At 53.3% G+C, this 11502-nt stretch overlaps 1 protein-coding gene across 1 annotated transcript in view; it reads left to right on the top strand.

The window, feature by feature from the left end:
* The first annotated feature begins 4641 nt into the window (after positions 1 to 4641).
* The window catches only part of DCTN1 (dynactin subunit 1), a 43528-nt gene continuing 36667 nt past the window's right edge, over positions 4642 to 11502 (top strand). The window contains 2 exon segments of the mRNA XM_087965698.1: positions 4642 to 4726; positions 10671 to 10919. Of these exon segments, the coding sequence (XP_087821824.1) occupies positions 4694 to 4726; positions 10671 to 10919 (282 nt within the window). The 5' untranslated portion in view covers positions 4642 to 4693.

The following is an 11502-nucleotide window of genomic DNA, read 5'->3' as shown; positions in this document are numbered from 1 at the left end:
GAGTGGTCAGCTGAGGATGCACAAAGAGCTTCCAGAAACAATTTCTTTGTAATATCTTTTTCCATCTCATTCTTGTAGACTTGTCATTTGTATATCCATTTTCAACTCAGTCTTGTTAGGTAAAACTTGTTTTTCTTCCAGAACATCTTTTACAAACAATCTCTGTGCAGATGACGCTATGGAAATTAACTCGTGAGCCCACTGTTGTTCAAAAAACGTCCTTTGATATATCCAATGTTAGAAGATTTTACTTCACCTGTAAGTGAAATTTATGTGTTTACTTCCCTCTGGTTCCCTCTAGTGTCCATTTTTAAAAATCTCATTCTTTTTAATTCAAAACAAAAACATTTTCCCACAAGAAGGATTCTTTATAATTTCGAACTCTTTTATGTATGTATTTCTGTATGTGCCACTCATAACTCTGGGCGGCCTACAAGCATTAAAAATGGTAGACATTAAAATGATAAAACAATAAATAACCATAAAGCAAGTACAGATGTGGAGGAGGGGAACGCAACATGAACGTGGAGAGGATGGAGGCCTTTCTTAATCCAACAGCCACCTCCAGAAAGGGCGCACCCCCGTTGGTAGAACCAGGTCTTCAGGCCCTTACGGAAGGCCAGCTGGGTGGGTGTAGATCTCCCGTTTAGAACATTGTACCTCTGAGGTGAGGGCTGCGCCCATCCTGCTGACCTTCCATAAGAGCCTCAAGTACTCCCAGTGGGTGGCTGGTGGGTATGATGTTCCAAAGGGCAGGAACTATGGCAGAAAAGAAACCCTTCTCCTGCACCCTGCCAACTGAAATGCCTCGATGACGGAGTCTGCAGCATGCACCCTCTGCCAGCACAGGGACTTAAAGGGGGTAGCCCACACCTTGAATTGCACCTGGAAGCAAACCTGCAACCAATGCAGCTTGGCAGCACAGCAGTGTAACCTAGGCCACCTTAAGGGGCCCAAGAACTATCCGCACTGCCAATATTTCAAATTTATTTGAGCCCTTAGTCTAAAATCAAAAGTTTTAATCGCCCTTTTGGTGTTTACTCTGTGTTTTTTTCCCCCTTAAGTACTTAAACTTGTAGTTAAAACTTGCTTTCAGTCGGAATTGAAGGAAGCTTACCCAGCTTATCGATCCAAAGGCTCCTAATGGCTGAAAAGCAATTCTTTCTGGAAGTGATTATAAAAGGAAATATATATGAACCCTTGAAGGTGCCATCCGTAGATTGAGCAAGATGGCTGTTTCTTCTTTAGAGCTCTAAACCTGCTGGAGACTCATCATCTTGCAATCTCTTCACAAGGAGCCGTTGTCAGTAGACAGTAATGGGTGATCTCAACCCCCACGCATGGGTTGGTGTCTCCTTGTTCAGAGAGGTTCCGAAGGGCCGGTCTACTCGCTGGCTCTTCATCCCTCCAGGCCCGTTGCTTTCGCTTTGCAGAGCTGTCTTCAGTCTGGCATTCCTTCTTCCTCTGGGAGCCAAAGTACCTTGGAGGTTACAGGCCTGAGAGATGCCTGGGGGAAGATAGTCTACCCTTCCCCTGTGGGGGGGTCTGCCTCTCTTAAGATGCACTCAAGGGGTTTGGGGCTTCAGCCTGTGTCCTCTGCTCCCTGGTGGCTCTGATGGTGGGCTGGATCTAGCCAAGTCTAAGAATAGAGGAGGAATTCTGTCCAGTCAGCTGCCAGCCTCTCCCCAGAACTCTTTTCTGCATTTCTTTTTTTCTGCACAACGACAGCCAAATGCTTTCTCTTAAATATTTTCTGTATTTGGTTTATTGATACCCTGGTTCGATTAAATTATGTGTGTGGTGGTTTCTTCATCATCCTGTTTTGGATCACCTTAGATGGATAATGTCATTGTGCTAAGAGAAAGGGAAAGAATACAATCATATGGTCCCTTGGAGTAGCTGGCTGTTCAGAGAGGAAGCCTTAAACTGAACACAGAAAGATTTTTGCCCTGAAGGTTTCCTGCGAGATGTGATGGCTTCTTGGGTACCATGGTGCAAAGGTTATTCAGTTCTGGGTACACTTGGTCTATTAAACCCCAACCCCCCCACCCTGCAAGGTCAGAATTCTGAAAATAAAATTTCTCCCCAAAAAAACAAAAACAAAAAAAACCCTAAGTGAAATGGAAGCTAATTCATTTGTCACAGAGGAGTTCTTTTTTTTTTTTTTTAAATAAAGTTTTATTTGGGTTTTCACACACAAAATACAAGTAAAACATCGTTTTTTGAAAATAGCATGGTCCCGGGTTTGAACTTCTTTATACAGACACAAAACTCAATTTCATGCTCCATTTTGTATTCTATTCCATATCTTACGTACAGAACGCTGGAGAGGTTCAGGGCTCCTTATTATTTTATTTATTAGATTTGTATGTCTCCCATCTCGCCTGGAAATGCACCTTTCTAGCGGCACCCAATTATTCCCCGTGTTTGCCTAGTACAGATGTGGGGAAGGGCCATAGCTGGGCCTCCTAATTCCTTGGAGGCCACCCAGGGCTGTGATGTCACCAAATATAGGCGCAGGCAGATTCTATCCAGACCCTTTTTGATAAGGTGCAACATGACCCAGAATTGCATCGTTGAAACTTGGCCAGAATGTTGGCCGACTAACATCTGCAGTTGCGGTTGCAGGGGAGGGGCACCTATGCGGTGGCCGTAGGCCTTGGGTGGGGCACCCTGCGACTCTTGGGTCCCACGTCTTCTGCAGCCGTGGCCACTCCAGACCCCTGCGAGGAGGGCCTCCCCCAGAGACTCCAGGCCCGTTTGCACCGTCCAGAGAACCTGGCTCTACTTGGATCTCTTTTTGCAGAACTGGGCCAAAGGAGGAGTCAGTCCCTCTCTCTCTCTCCTTGGCATAGATGCGAATAGCTGGAGGTGGCCGAGTTTCCTGGGCAAGGCTTAGTTTCTTTGCCAGAATGGTTGCATTCGCTAGGTCCAAATCCTGCCGTTTTTCTCCGTTCGGCCATATTGATTCTGCTAAGCTTTGCCAAATGTTGCCTTTTTGCTGTTATCAGCTTCTGCCTCCTTTTTTCTGTAAAGACACAGTTCTGCTCAGTGTTGTAAAAGCTTGTAGGGTGGAGCAGGGCAAGGAAGACCACGGCAGGCTCCCGCCGGTTAGCATACGGAGTTTTGCGGTGGGACTGCAGAGGCTGCCAGGGAAGCTTTCCTGGTGGCCTCCCTTCCTGGCGTTTCCAGTCACCCACTTTGTGTGGCGCATCAGGGGCTTATTGTAGCCCCCCTGAGGCTCTGAAGGATCCACGTGAAAGATTTCTGAAGCGTCTGGAGGATAAAAATCACGTAGCCTTTTGCTGCCATGAATGTTTCTTCCCATGGGGGCCACGCTGAGGTTCCATTCCAATGAACGGAACAGCTTTTGGCTGGTCGAGCCCTGACAGGGGGGGGTCTGCTGACCCCTGCCCATCTGGAGGTTGGCCAGGAGGACCCCAGCCAATGGCCAGTGGGTCCTTAGGTGACAAAATGGCCCTGTCGCTTGCAGAGGGGCCCCGTTGCTCGGTACATCCAGAGGGTCGTAAATGCTCCCTTTTGTACACAGTGCTTGAGAAAGGGATGTTCAATTATGCCTGCATTTTTAGTCTGAATTCAACCTGGTTTTGGATGGAGTCATTAATAGTCAGAATTGTGCATTCATTGTGTTATAAGAGAGACAGGGTGATCTTGTTGATCTCAGAGTATCCCACTTCATGACTCCATGCTGGAGAGAGTCTTAAGAAGCCATCTCGGTAAGCCGAAGTGAGACCTGGGGGTGGTGGGGATCTGTTCACTGTTGGCTTCCCTGGGTGTCCTTTGAGGGAGCCCTGCACAATTGGGGAAGGGGAGGAGTCCAGCCCTGCCAGGGGTTTTTCCAGAGGGGCCAGGGATCATCCTCCATGGGTCCATCCAGGGGCTCCATGGCTGCAGGGAGAGGGATACTTTGGCAGGAGGCCTGGTGGGATCTTTGGACCCCAGCCAGTCTGGCCCTGCAGGCCTTCAGAACAGGGCAGCCTCTGTGGGGCCTGAGTGTTTTCCATTTGGACATTCCCGTTTGATCTACTGGGAGGAGCCCGTCTCCACGAGGACCCAGGAGAGAGCAATTAAGGGTGGGAGATGAATGCCTTACCAGTTGAAAGGGAGGCTGTTCTCCCTCCCTCTCTCCCTCCCTCTCTCTGGGTATGGGTGCTGTTCGTGTGAAGAGTGGAGCTGAAAGCCATAGACCTGGGCATGATGCTTTTGTCATCCTGCTGGTTCTCTGGAAGCTTCCTGGGGTGAATGGAGCCTCCTGCAGCTGAGCTGAGGCTGCCAGTTCCTGCCCTGTGCTGCTCTATGGGTCAGTCCCAGAGCTGGGGGCTCTCTGGGTCCCTGCCCTTCCTTTCCAAGCCTCCCGGCATTGCTTTTGTGGGTCTCGGGGCAGAACAATCTAGCATTAGGACCCAGTGGGCTGGCAGCTCCTGTGACAAGAGTCTGGAGCAGCATTAGCGCAGAGTGAGTCTCCATCAGCTGGGCAGGATTGTGTGTGTGAGGCTCAGGGACCTCTCCCACAAAAAGGCCTCTTTCGCCTCGGGCCTCCCCAGGGTCTCCACCCGGCGCCCAGGGATGGTCGCTTCCTCTCTGGCCTAAGAGCAGGATCCTGCCGGATTGTCCCGGCTATGAGCTGAGGCTGCCTTTTTCCGGAACAAAATTGGCAGGAAAAAGCATCAGCATGGCCCAGGTCAAGCGGCACTCCTATGGCCAGGTGAGTGACAAGAAGGTGCCCGGGACCAGGTGACCCTGGGCTCCTGCTGGGTGCTGTGTGGCTCTCCAGGCAGGGGAGGAATGCCAGCAGTTGGGTGGGTGAGGGGGGAGAGAGAGAGAGAGAGAGAAAGGGAGGGAGGGAGGGAGAGAGAGAGAGAGAGAGAGAGAAAACAAGGAGAAAGGTACCATGTTTTGTTTGCCCCTCGCCTCGCTTTGTGCGTCCAGAGGAGGGAGGTGGGCCAATATTCTCTGCCGGAAAAGCCTCTGTAGTTGGGATTTGCCTCTGGCTTTCTTGGCAGTCAGCTGGGCACCTGGGTCACCCTTCCCATTCTCGGCTCTTTGCCCCTTCTTGGTTTCCACTGCAACTGAGAGGGCCGTGGATGGTCCCTGAAAGCTCAGGCTGCCAGCCCATTGTGGCCTGGGTGTCCCCTGCACACTCAGCGGGGGCCTTTTTTTGCCATTTTCTTCCGATCCCTTTCTCCACCCACCTCCAGAGGCCGTCAGAGGGATGGCGTGACAATGTGCTTGGAGCTCTGGGGACTTGGGAGCAGCTTCCTCTTCCTTCTCTTGTGCAAAGCAGCTCGGAAGAAGACCCGACATTCCCAAGCTTTCCAGCTGTGTCTCTCTTGCCCCGGCTACTCCGGCAGCCACCCCGAGATCGTTCCTTGGTTCTCCTGCAGCGACGCTGCCCGATGAATTGGGGCCAGAGGAAGTGATCTGACCATTCGAATGCAAAATGCGGTCAGCTTCCCAGAGGTGTCCGCTTCCCTCAGGGCACCTTCCTTTAGCCACGGTCCAGGTCTGAAGGCAGCCTCGGTGCTAGCTGTGCACCTTAGCTTAGGGTGGTGGTGGTGAAGAGCGGTTTTTCAGGCAGGAGATCCTGAAGTCGCTCCTTGGCCGCATCACCAGATAGTCTGGGAAATGACCCCAGACACCCATCCCTGGCCAGTTCTGAGTTGTGACGTTGTGCCGATCGTTTGATTCAGGATGAGGAAACCTTTGGGTGTCGTATGTGTCTTTCCGGAAGGTGTGGACAGGTGGTGTCTCTGGGCATGGTGTTCCCAAAGAGATGAACCATTGGAAAACTGAAGGGCAGTGTCTCCCCCGTTGCGCGGTGGTTTTCCTTCCGAATCCAGGGAGATTGTGGGACTAGACACAAGACGCCGAGCAGCACTTGGCTGGTTGCTTTGCATTTGGATTTAGAAAAGTCGACACAGGTCGTAGCCAGTTGCTTCTTTGTTTGGGCCTTCCCAAGAGGAACTTTGTGGCTTGGCCTGGCTGACACCATCACCGAGACTTTTCTGTTTATGGTTGCTAATAGGCGGTTGCAGAATTGGTCTATGTCCTTGGAAGGAGGTGAGACTGGCTGGCTTGATGTGTTTCCAAGATTTATATCCCGCCTTTCTGATCATCCACATTTCCCTCTCGGAGGAAACAGTGCTGTATAAAGCAAGGACAATGGGAAAGGCCTGCTCGGCTGAAGGGGGGAAAGAAAGGCAGGGGCTATGAGCGAAGGCAAGGCAAGGCAGCTAAGTGTGGTTTGTGCCAGCCTGCTTGCTTGCTCGCCCGCCTGCCTGCCCCACATTCCTACCTTGATTCATGCTTGGCTTTTTGTTCTTTGTCCTGTGACTCACAGCAGAAAATAAAACCACCTCTTAAAATCTTGTTAGGCCAGCCCAATCATCCTTCAGTTTTAACCCAAGCTGAAAATGCCTGACTGGAGGCGATGAATGGATGTCTTGGCTCCGAAAGGGGAAGGATTAGGGCCGGCAGGGCAGCTCCCTCAGCTGGGAGTGACTCAGGAGAAGGCCCAGAGTGGGGCTGGGAAAGGCAGGGGGGCAGGCAGGCCCCTCCTCGGTTACTACAGGGGCTGAGAGGTTTGAAGTCGCAACTCCAGGAAAGGAGCGGCGGCCAACGCAGGTGCTTATTGTGGGCTGGCTGCTGTTCCTTGCGGAGTAATTAAATCAGGACGGGGCCCCGTCCTCGGTGTCCCCTGGTAGCCTCCACTTCCTTCTCAAATCCCAGGCTGCCTGGGCAGCTTCTTTTCCAGGCCGTTTTGGGCTTTTGTCAAACCTCATTTCGGGCACTGGGGATTTTCGCTTTGATTCCTTTATCTGGGCTTCTGCCTGGGTTGCCCTTTGAGCCCCACTTTGGTTCCTCCACCTCGCTGCAGCCATAAAGCCAGGTCCATTCCCAAGTGGGCCCTTCCTGTCACTCACTGTCGGTCAGTGGTGGAGCCCACTTCTTTCTGGAGGGCTGGTGGAGGTTGGAGGGCCCAGGGGTATTTCACCTGCAGGCTGCGTTCTCCTGAGACGTCTGTCTGTGTTCGGGCTCAGGGGGTTTGGCCAGGCAGGCCCTCTTCTACCCAGCATCATCGCTGCAGTCTGGAGTTTTTGTGGCTTCAGACCAAAATTCCAGTCTTGGGGGGGATAAGAAGGGAAGAGATTTGCGAGATGGATCAAAGGCCCAAACGGCAGGCAGCTTTCAGGTGAAGCCAGCCGGCTGTCGTGGCCTGCAGAGCCACGGCGTCCTCCCACGTTCTGCACGTGGCGCCTCTGGCAGGAGAGGAGAAAGCATTTCTGCTCCAGGAGAACGGAGGTTTTCCGGGGTTTGGCTCCCTTTCCCTGGGAGCCAAACCTCAAGGTTTGCTTAGTTGATTTGGGCCAGTTCCTAATTACCGGGGGCATTAATTTTCACGATGTGTTTTCATGACGGGTTTTATTGAATGTTAATTTTTAAAGTGATTTTGACGCTGTGAGCTTCTCCTTGCGTATTGATGCTGTGAGCTTCTCCAGGGTGGGCGGGTGTTGCTATTCTGGAAGGTGGAGTGGGTGCAGAGGCACCTGGAGTAATGCAGGCAGGAAATGAGGGAGCCTGACCGGATGTGGGTGTAAGCTCAGATTCAAGCCTAACAGCGGCCAAGCATTTAACTGAAGCCAAGGAAGGCCAGCCGGGCAGCCTCCCTCCTTCCTAGAGCTTCTCAGAGCAGCCGAAGATCTGCCTGGTGAGGCGATTGGGGACCGTCAGGTCGGTGGCGTTCGCTGCAGCTGGTGCTTGTCTTGGGATGGAGGCACAGGGATCTAGAATGGGGAGACCTTGTCCTCAGTCCCTTCCACGGACGCCTCCCTTCCCGCTGGCCCTGCTGGTGGAAAGGAGGGAGGACCCCGCTGGACCCAGTGGCGCTGCAGAGGGAGCTCTGGGGTGGCTCTGGGCACAGCTCAGTGGAAGCGGGCTTAGCCGCTGCTTGGAAGGAGCCAGGGACAGCAGCCTCGGATTGGGTTGCAGGTGGGCCTCAGGTTCTGGGTCAGCTGCAGGGCGGAAGTGGCCTGAGAGACCCCATGAGTGCTGCTGCAGGAAGGCAGAGCCAGTATTAAGGGCCGCCTTTTGGCAACAAGGGTGGTAAAATGCCCATATTTCTCTGCCCTTCTGGCATCGCCTGGCGCCCTGGTTTTGAGTGGTTCGGTCCCTTCTGGGTAAACACAGGCCGGAAGCTTCAGCAGAGGCCAAAGTGACCCCGGCTGCCCTCTCCAGTCTAAACAAGACTGACCTTACGGGGCACGACCCAAGCCGGGCAGCCTTTGCCCCAAAGCACTCCAGGGGCCCAGCAACGGAAGCGGCGCCTGCCTTGTGCATCAGCCAGTCCAAGTTTCACAAAGTGCCCAGAAGGGGGCGGGCTGCTCTTGAAGGCCACTGGTCCAGAATGGAACAGCGCACGTAGTCATGGGCTTCAGTTCTGGGTGGGGCTCCAAATGGACCCCATATGCACTCGCAACTCCTGCTTGAATGCGCAGGTGGCAGTTGCGGATAGGGGAGCCCTCTGGTGCAACTCTGTGTTGCGCACCAGTTGCTCCCCTTTCCTGGATCACGAGCCCCTGCGCTCGGTCACTCTGGCGCTCTCACGGTTGGATTACTGCAACGCGCTCCACGCGGAGCCACCCTTGGAGAGTATCCAGGCGCTTTCACCTGCTACAGAACCGAGCTGCCACCGGTTGCCGCTTTGCTTCCAAGTCCAATTCACGGGGCGGGTTGCCACCTGGACAGCCTTTCGTGGCATCAGTCCAGGCTGTCACCCTGATGGGATGCAGCTGCCCCCAACCAGTCAGTCAGCAACTTGGAGGGGGCAGGTGGGTTAGTCAGAGCACACATACCCTCCCTGGGTACATTTGGCTCCCTTCCTCTACATCACGGCCTCGTCTTGTGGGACACCCTGGGATCCAGCCTCCCCCCTCCCCTCCACTCCTCCTTTTTAACCTTGTGGAAAGGTGCAATGGCTGCTCTTCCCCCAGGCCCTGGGGGAGGTGAGGCTGGACCCTGGAGGGTTAGGCTGCTGGACGGACTGGGGATCGCTGGTCAGGTACCAGAGGTTTGGCTTTTATTGCTGTTTGAGCTGCTCAGAGTTGTGTTTCATCCGATGAGCGGCCCTGTAAGACTGTTAAATACATAAATGAATAATGAAATCAATAAGAGCGGAATTGCAGATAATAACCTTAGCTGTCAATCAACTGGCACCCATTCGGTCTTGCCAAGCTGCCTATACGCCAAGAGGAGGGGGCCAAGCAGCTCCCCTGGGGTCTTTCCCTCCCTCCCTGATCTGGCTGGACAGCCAAGGGGTTCCCTTTGGAACCCTTCGGCCTCTTGGAGTTTGATTTTGAGGCCCGCTGCCCTGAGATCTTTGGGGCAAGAAGAGCAGGCCGCGACATAAATGGATTAATAGGAGTTACGAGGCTGTTCCTGCTCCCTTGTGGGGGGCTTCTGGGCTGGGACGGGGAACATGAGGGTCTGGGCTGACTGCAGGAATTTAAACTCGGGGGGGCAGGGGAACCAGGTGTTCCCTGCCAGGTGCGGGGCCCTCCGGAAGGCTTTCGGGGTTTCAAACAAGGGCAGTGTCTGTGGGGCCCGGAGAGGGAGCCGCCCTAGGACAAGGGTTCTCCCAAGTGCCAGGCAGTGCCAGGCGTCCTTGGGGGGCCTCTTGATCCCCATTGAGGTTTCCAAACAGACAGTGGTCTTCCTCTCCTCAGATCCAGAGGCCTTTTCCATGACACTGTCATGAGCTTTGTCGAGGGAACCAATTGGGAGAAGCTTCCCTCTGCAATTTATTTCCACATCTTCGATTAAGGAGAGATGTTTGTGGTGCTGGAAAGCCGGTCTGCCTGTCCTCCTTGCTGGGCAACGGAGGCCCCACATCAGGGCAGGATGCCCAGGTCCCTTCTGGATGTGATGGGGCTGATGCCGGGGCCCCCCCTGGCCCAGACCAGGTTGGAGTTTGCCCAGAGAGGCTCCCTGGGGCTTGGGACTCCGCTTGATTTATCCCCTTCCTGGCGCATTGGCCACCTTCAGGAGCCCCGAGCGACAAGGCGCAGAGCCAGGGGCTCCGAAGGCCTTTCCTCAGGAGGCTTCCCGTCAGTGCCCAAGGGGGCAGAGTCAAAACTGGAGCCTGAAATTATCTAACCATTGGTAAAAAAGATCCCAAACTTCATAAAATTGTTTATCTTCTTGTTCTCTAATTTCAAATGTCAATCTACTCATTTCAGCACATTCCAGTATTTTCTTAATAATTTCTGCCCGATGTCCCAGAAGGAGGCGCAGAGCTTTCACTCAAACGGGCAGGGACTGGGACTCAAGGTGGCTCTTGGTCTCCGTGTGGCCCTTGGAAGGCCTTCCCTGCGGCCGTTGTTGGCATCTCGGTTAGCGCTTAAGTTGTTGGGCTGGCAGGCCCAGGTTCCAGTACCCCCCCCCCCCCGGCATGGTCGTTGTCTGGTGACCTGGGGCCAGTTGCTTTCCTTCAGCCCAGCCTGCCCCACAGGATCGTCGTTGGGTGGAGATAAGAACCGAGAGCCAAATGGGTTCGCCTTGAGCTCCCGCCGGAAAGCTGGTCTGGAAAAGCGACGAGCAAAACAAAACGCGCAGCCGGCTCACCGTTTCCCTTCTTGTGCTGGCTCTTCTAGGTCTCCAGCGCCAGTGCCAGGATGAGTGCGGAAGCCGGCAGCAAGCCCCTGAAAGTGGGTGCCCGGGTGGAAGTGATCGGCAAGGGGCACCGCGGCACTGTGGCGTACGTGGGGGCCACCCTCTTTGCCACGGGGAAATGGGTCGGCGTCATCCTGGACGAAGCCAAAGGCAAGAATGACGGGACGGTGCAAGGCAGGCGGTACTTCACCTGCGAGGAGAACCACGGCATCTTTGTGAGACAGTCGCAGGTGAGCCCCGAATGCTTCCCCCATCAACAGAATCCTCCCCTCAAGAAGGAAGAGTGTGTATGTATGTGTGTGTGTGTAGGGCAGAGGTCTCCAAACTTGGCCACTTTAAGACTTGTGGACTTCAACTCCCAGAATTCCTCAGCCAGCAAAGCTGGCTGAGGAACTCTGGGAGTTGAAGTCCACAAGTCTTAAAGTGGCCAAGTTTGGGGGCCCCTGGTGTAGGGGAAAACTCCTTTAGGTCTTTGCTTGCTTTAAGGGGCCTGAGGAAGCCAAGGGGAGGGGCAGAGGTCAAGGCCTTCCTTTGACCATTCATGTTGCTCTCTTCCCCGGGTCTCGGCTGCTGGGAAGCAGTTGCAAAATTACACAAGAAGATCCCAATGATTATCTATCTATCTATCTATCTATCTATCTATCTATCTATCTATCTATCTATCTATCTATCTATCTATCTATCTATCTATCTATCTATCTATCTATCTATCTATCATCTATCTATCTATCTATCATCTATCTATCTATCTATCTATCTATCTATCTATCTATCATCTATCTATCTATCTATCTATCTATCTATCTATCTATC

This window comes from Notechis scutatus, chromosome 4 (genome assembly GCF_049901735.1).
Source record: "Notechis scutatus isolate UNSWTSFEM ecotype Mainland chromosome 4, rNotScu1.2, whole genome shotgun sequence".
Classification (NCBI taxonomy): Eukaryota; Metazoa; Chordata; class Lepidosauria; order Squamata; family Elapidae; genus Notechis; species Notechis scutatus.
The sequence above is the reverse complement of the archived record's forward strand: the minus strand, read 5'-3'. Positions and strand labels throughout refer to the sequence as shown.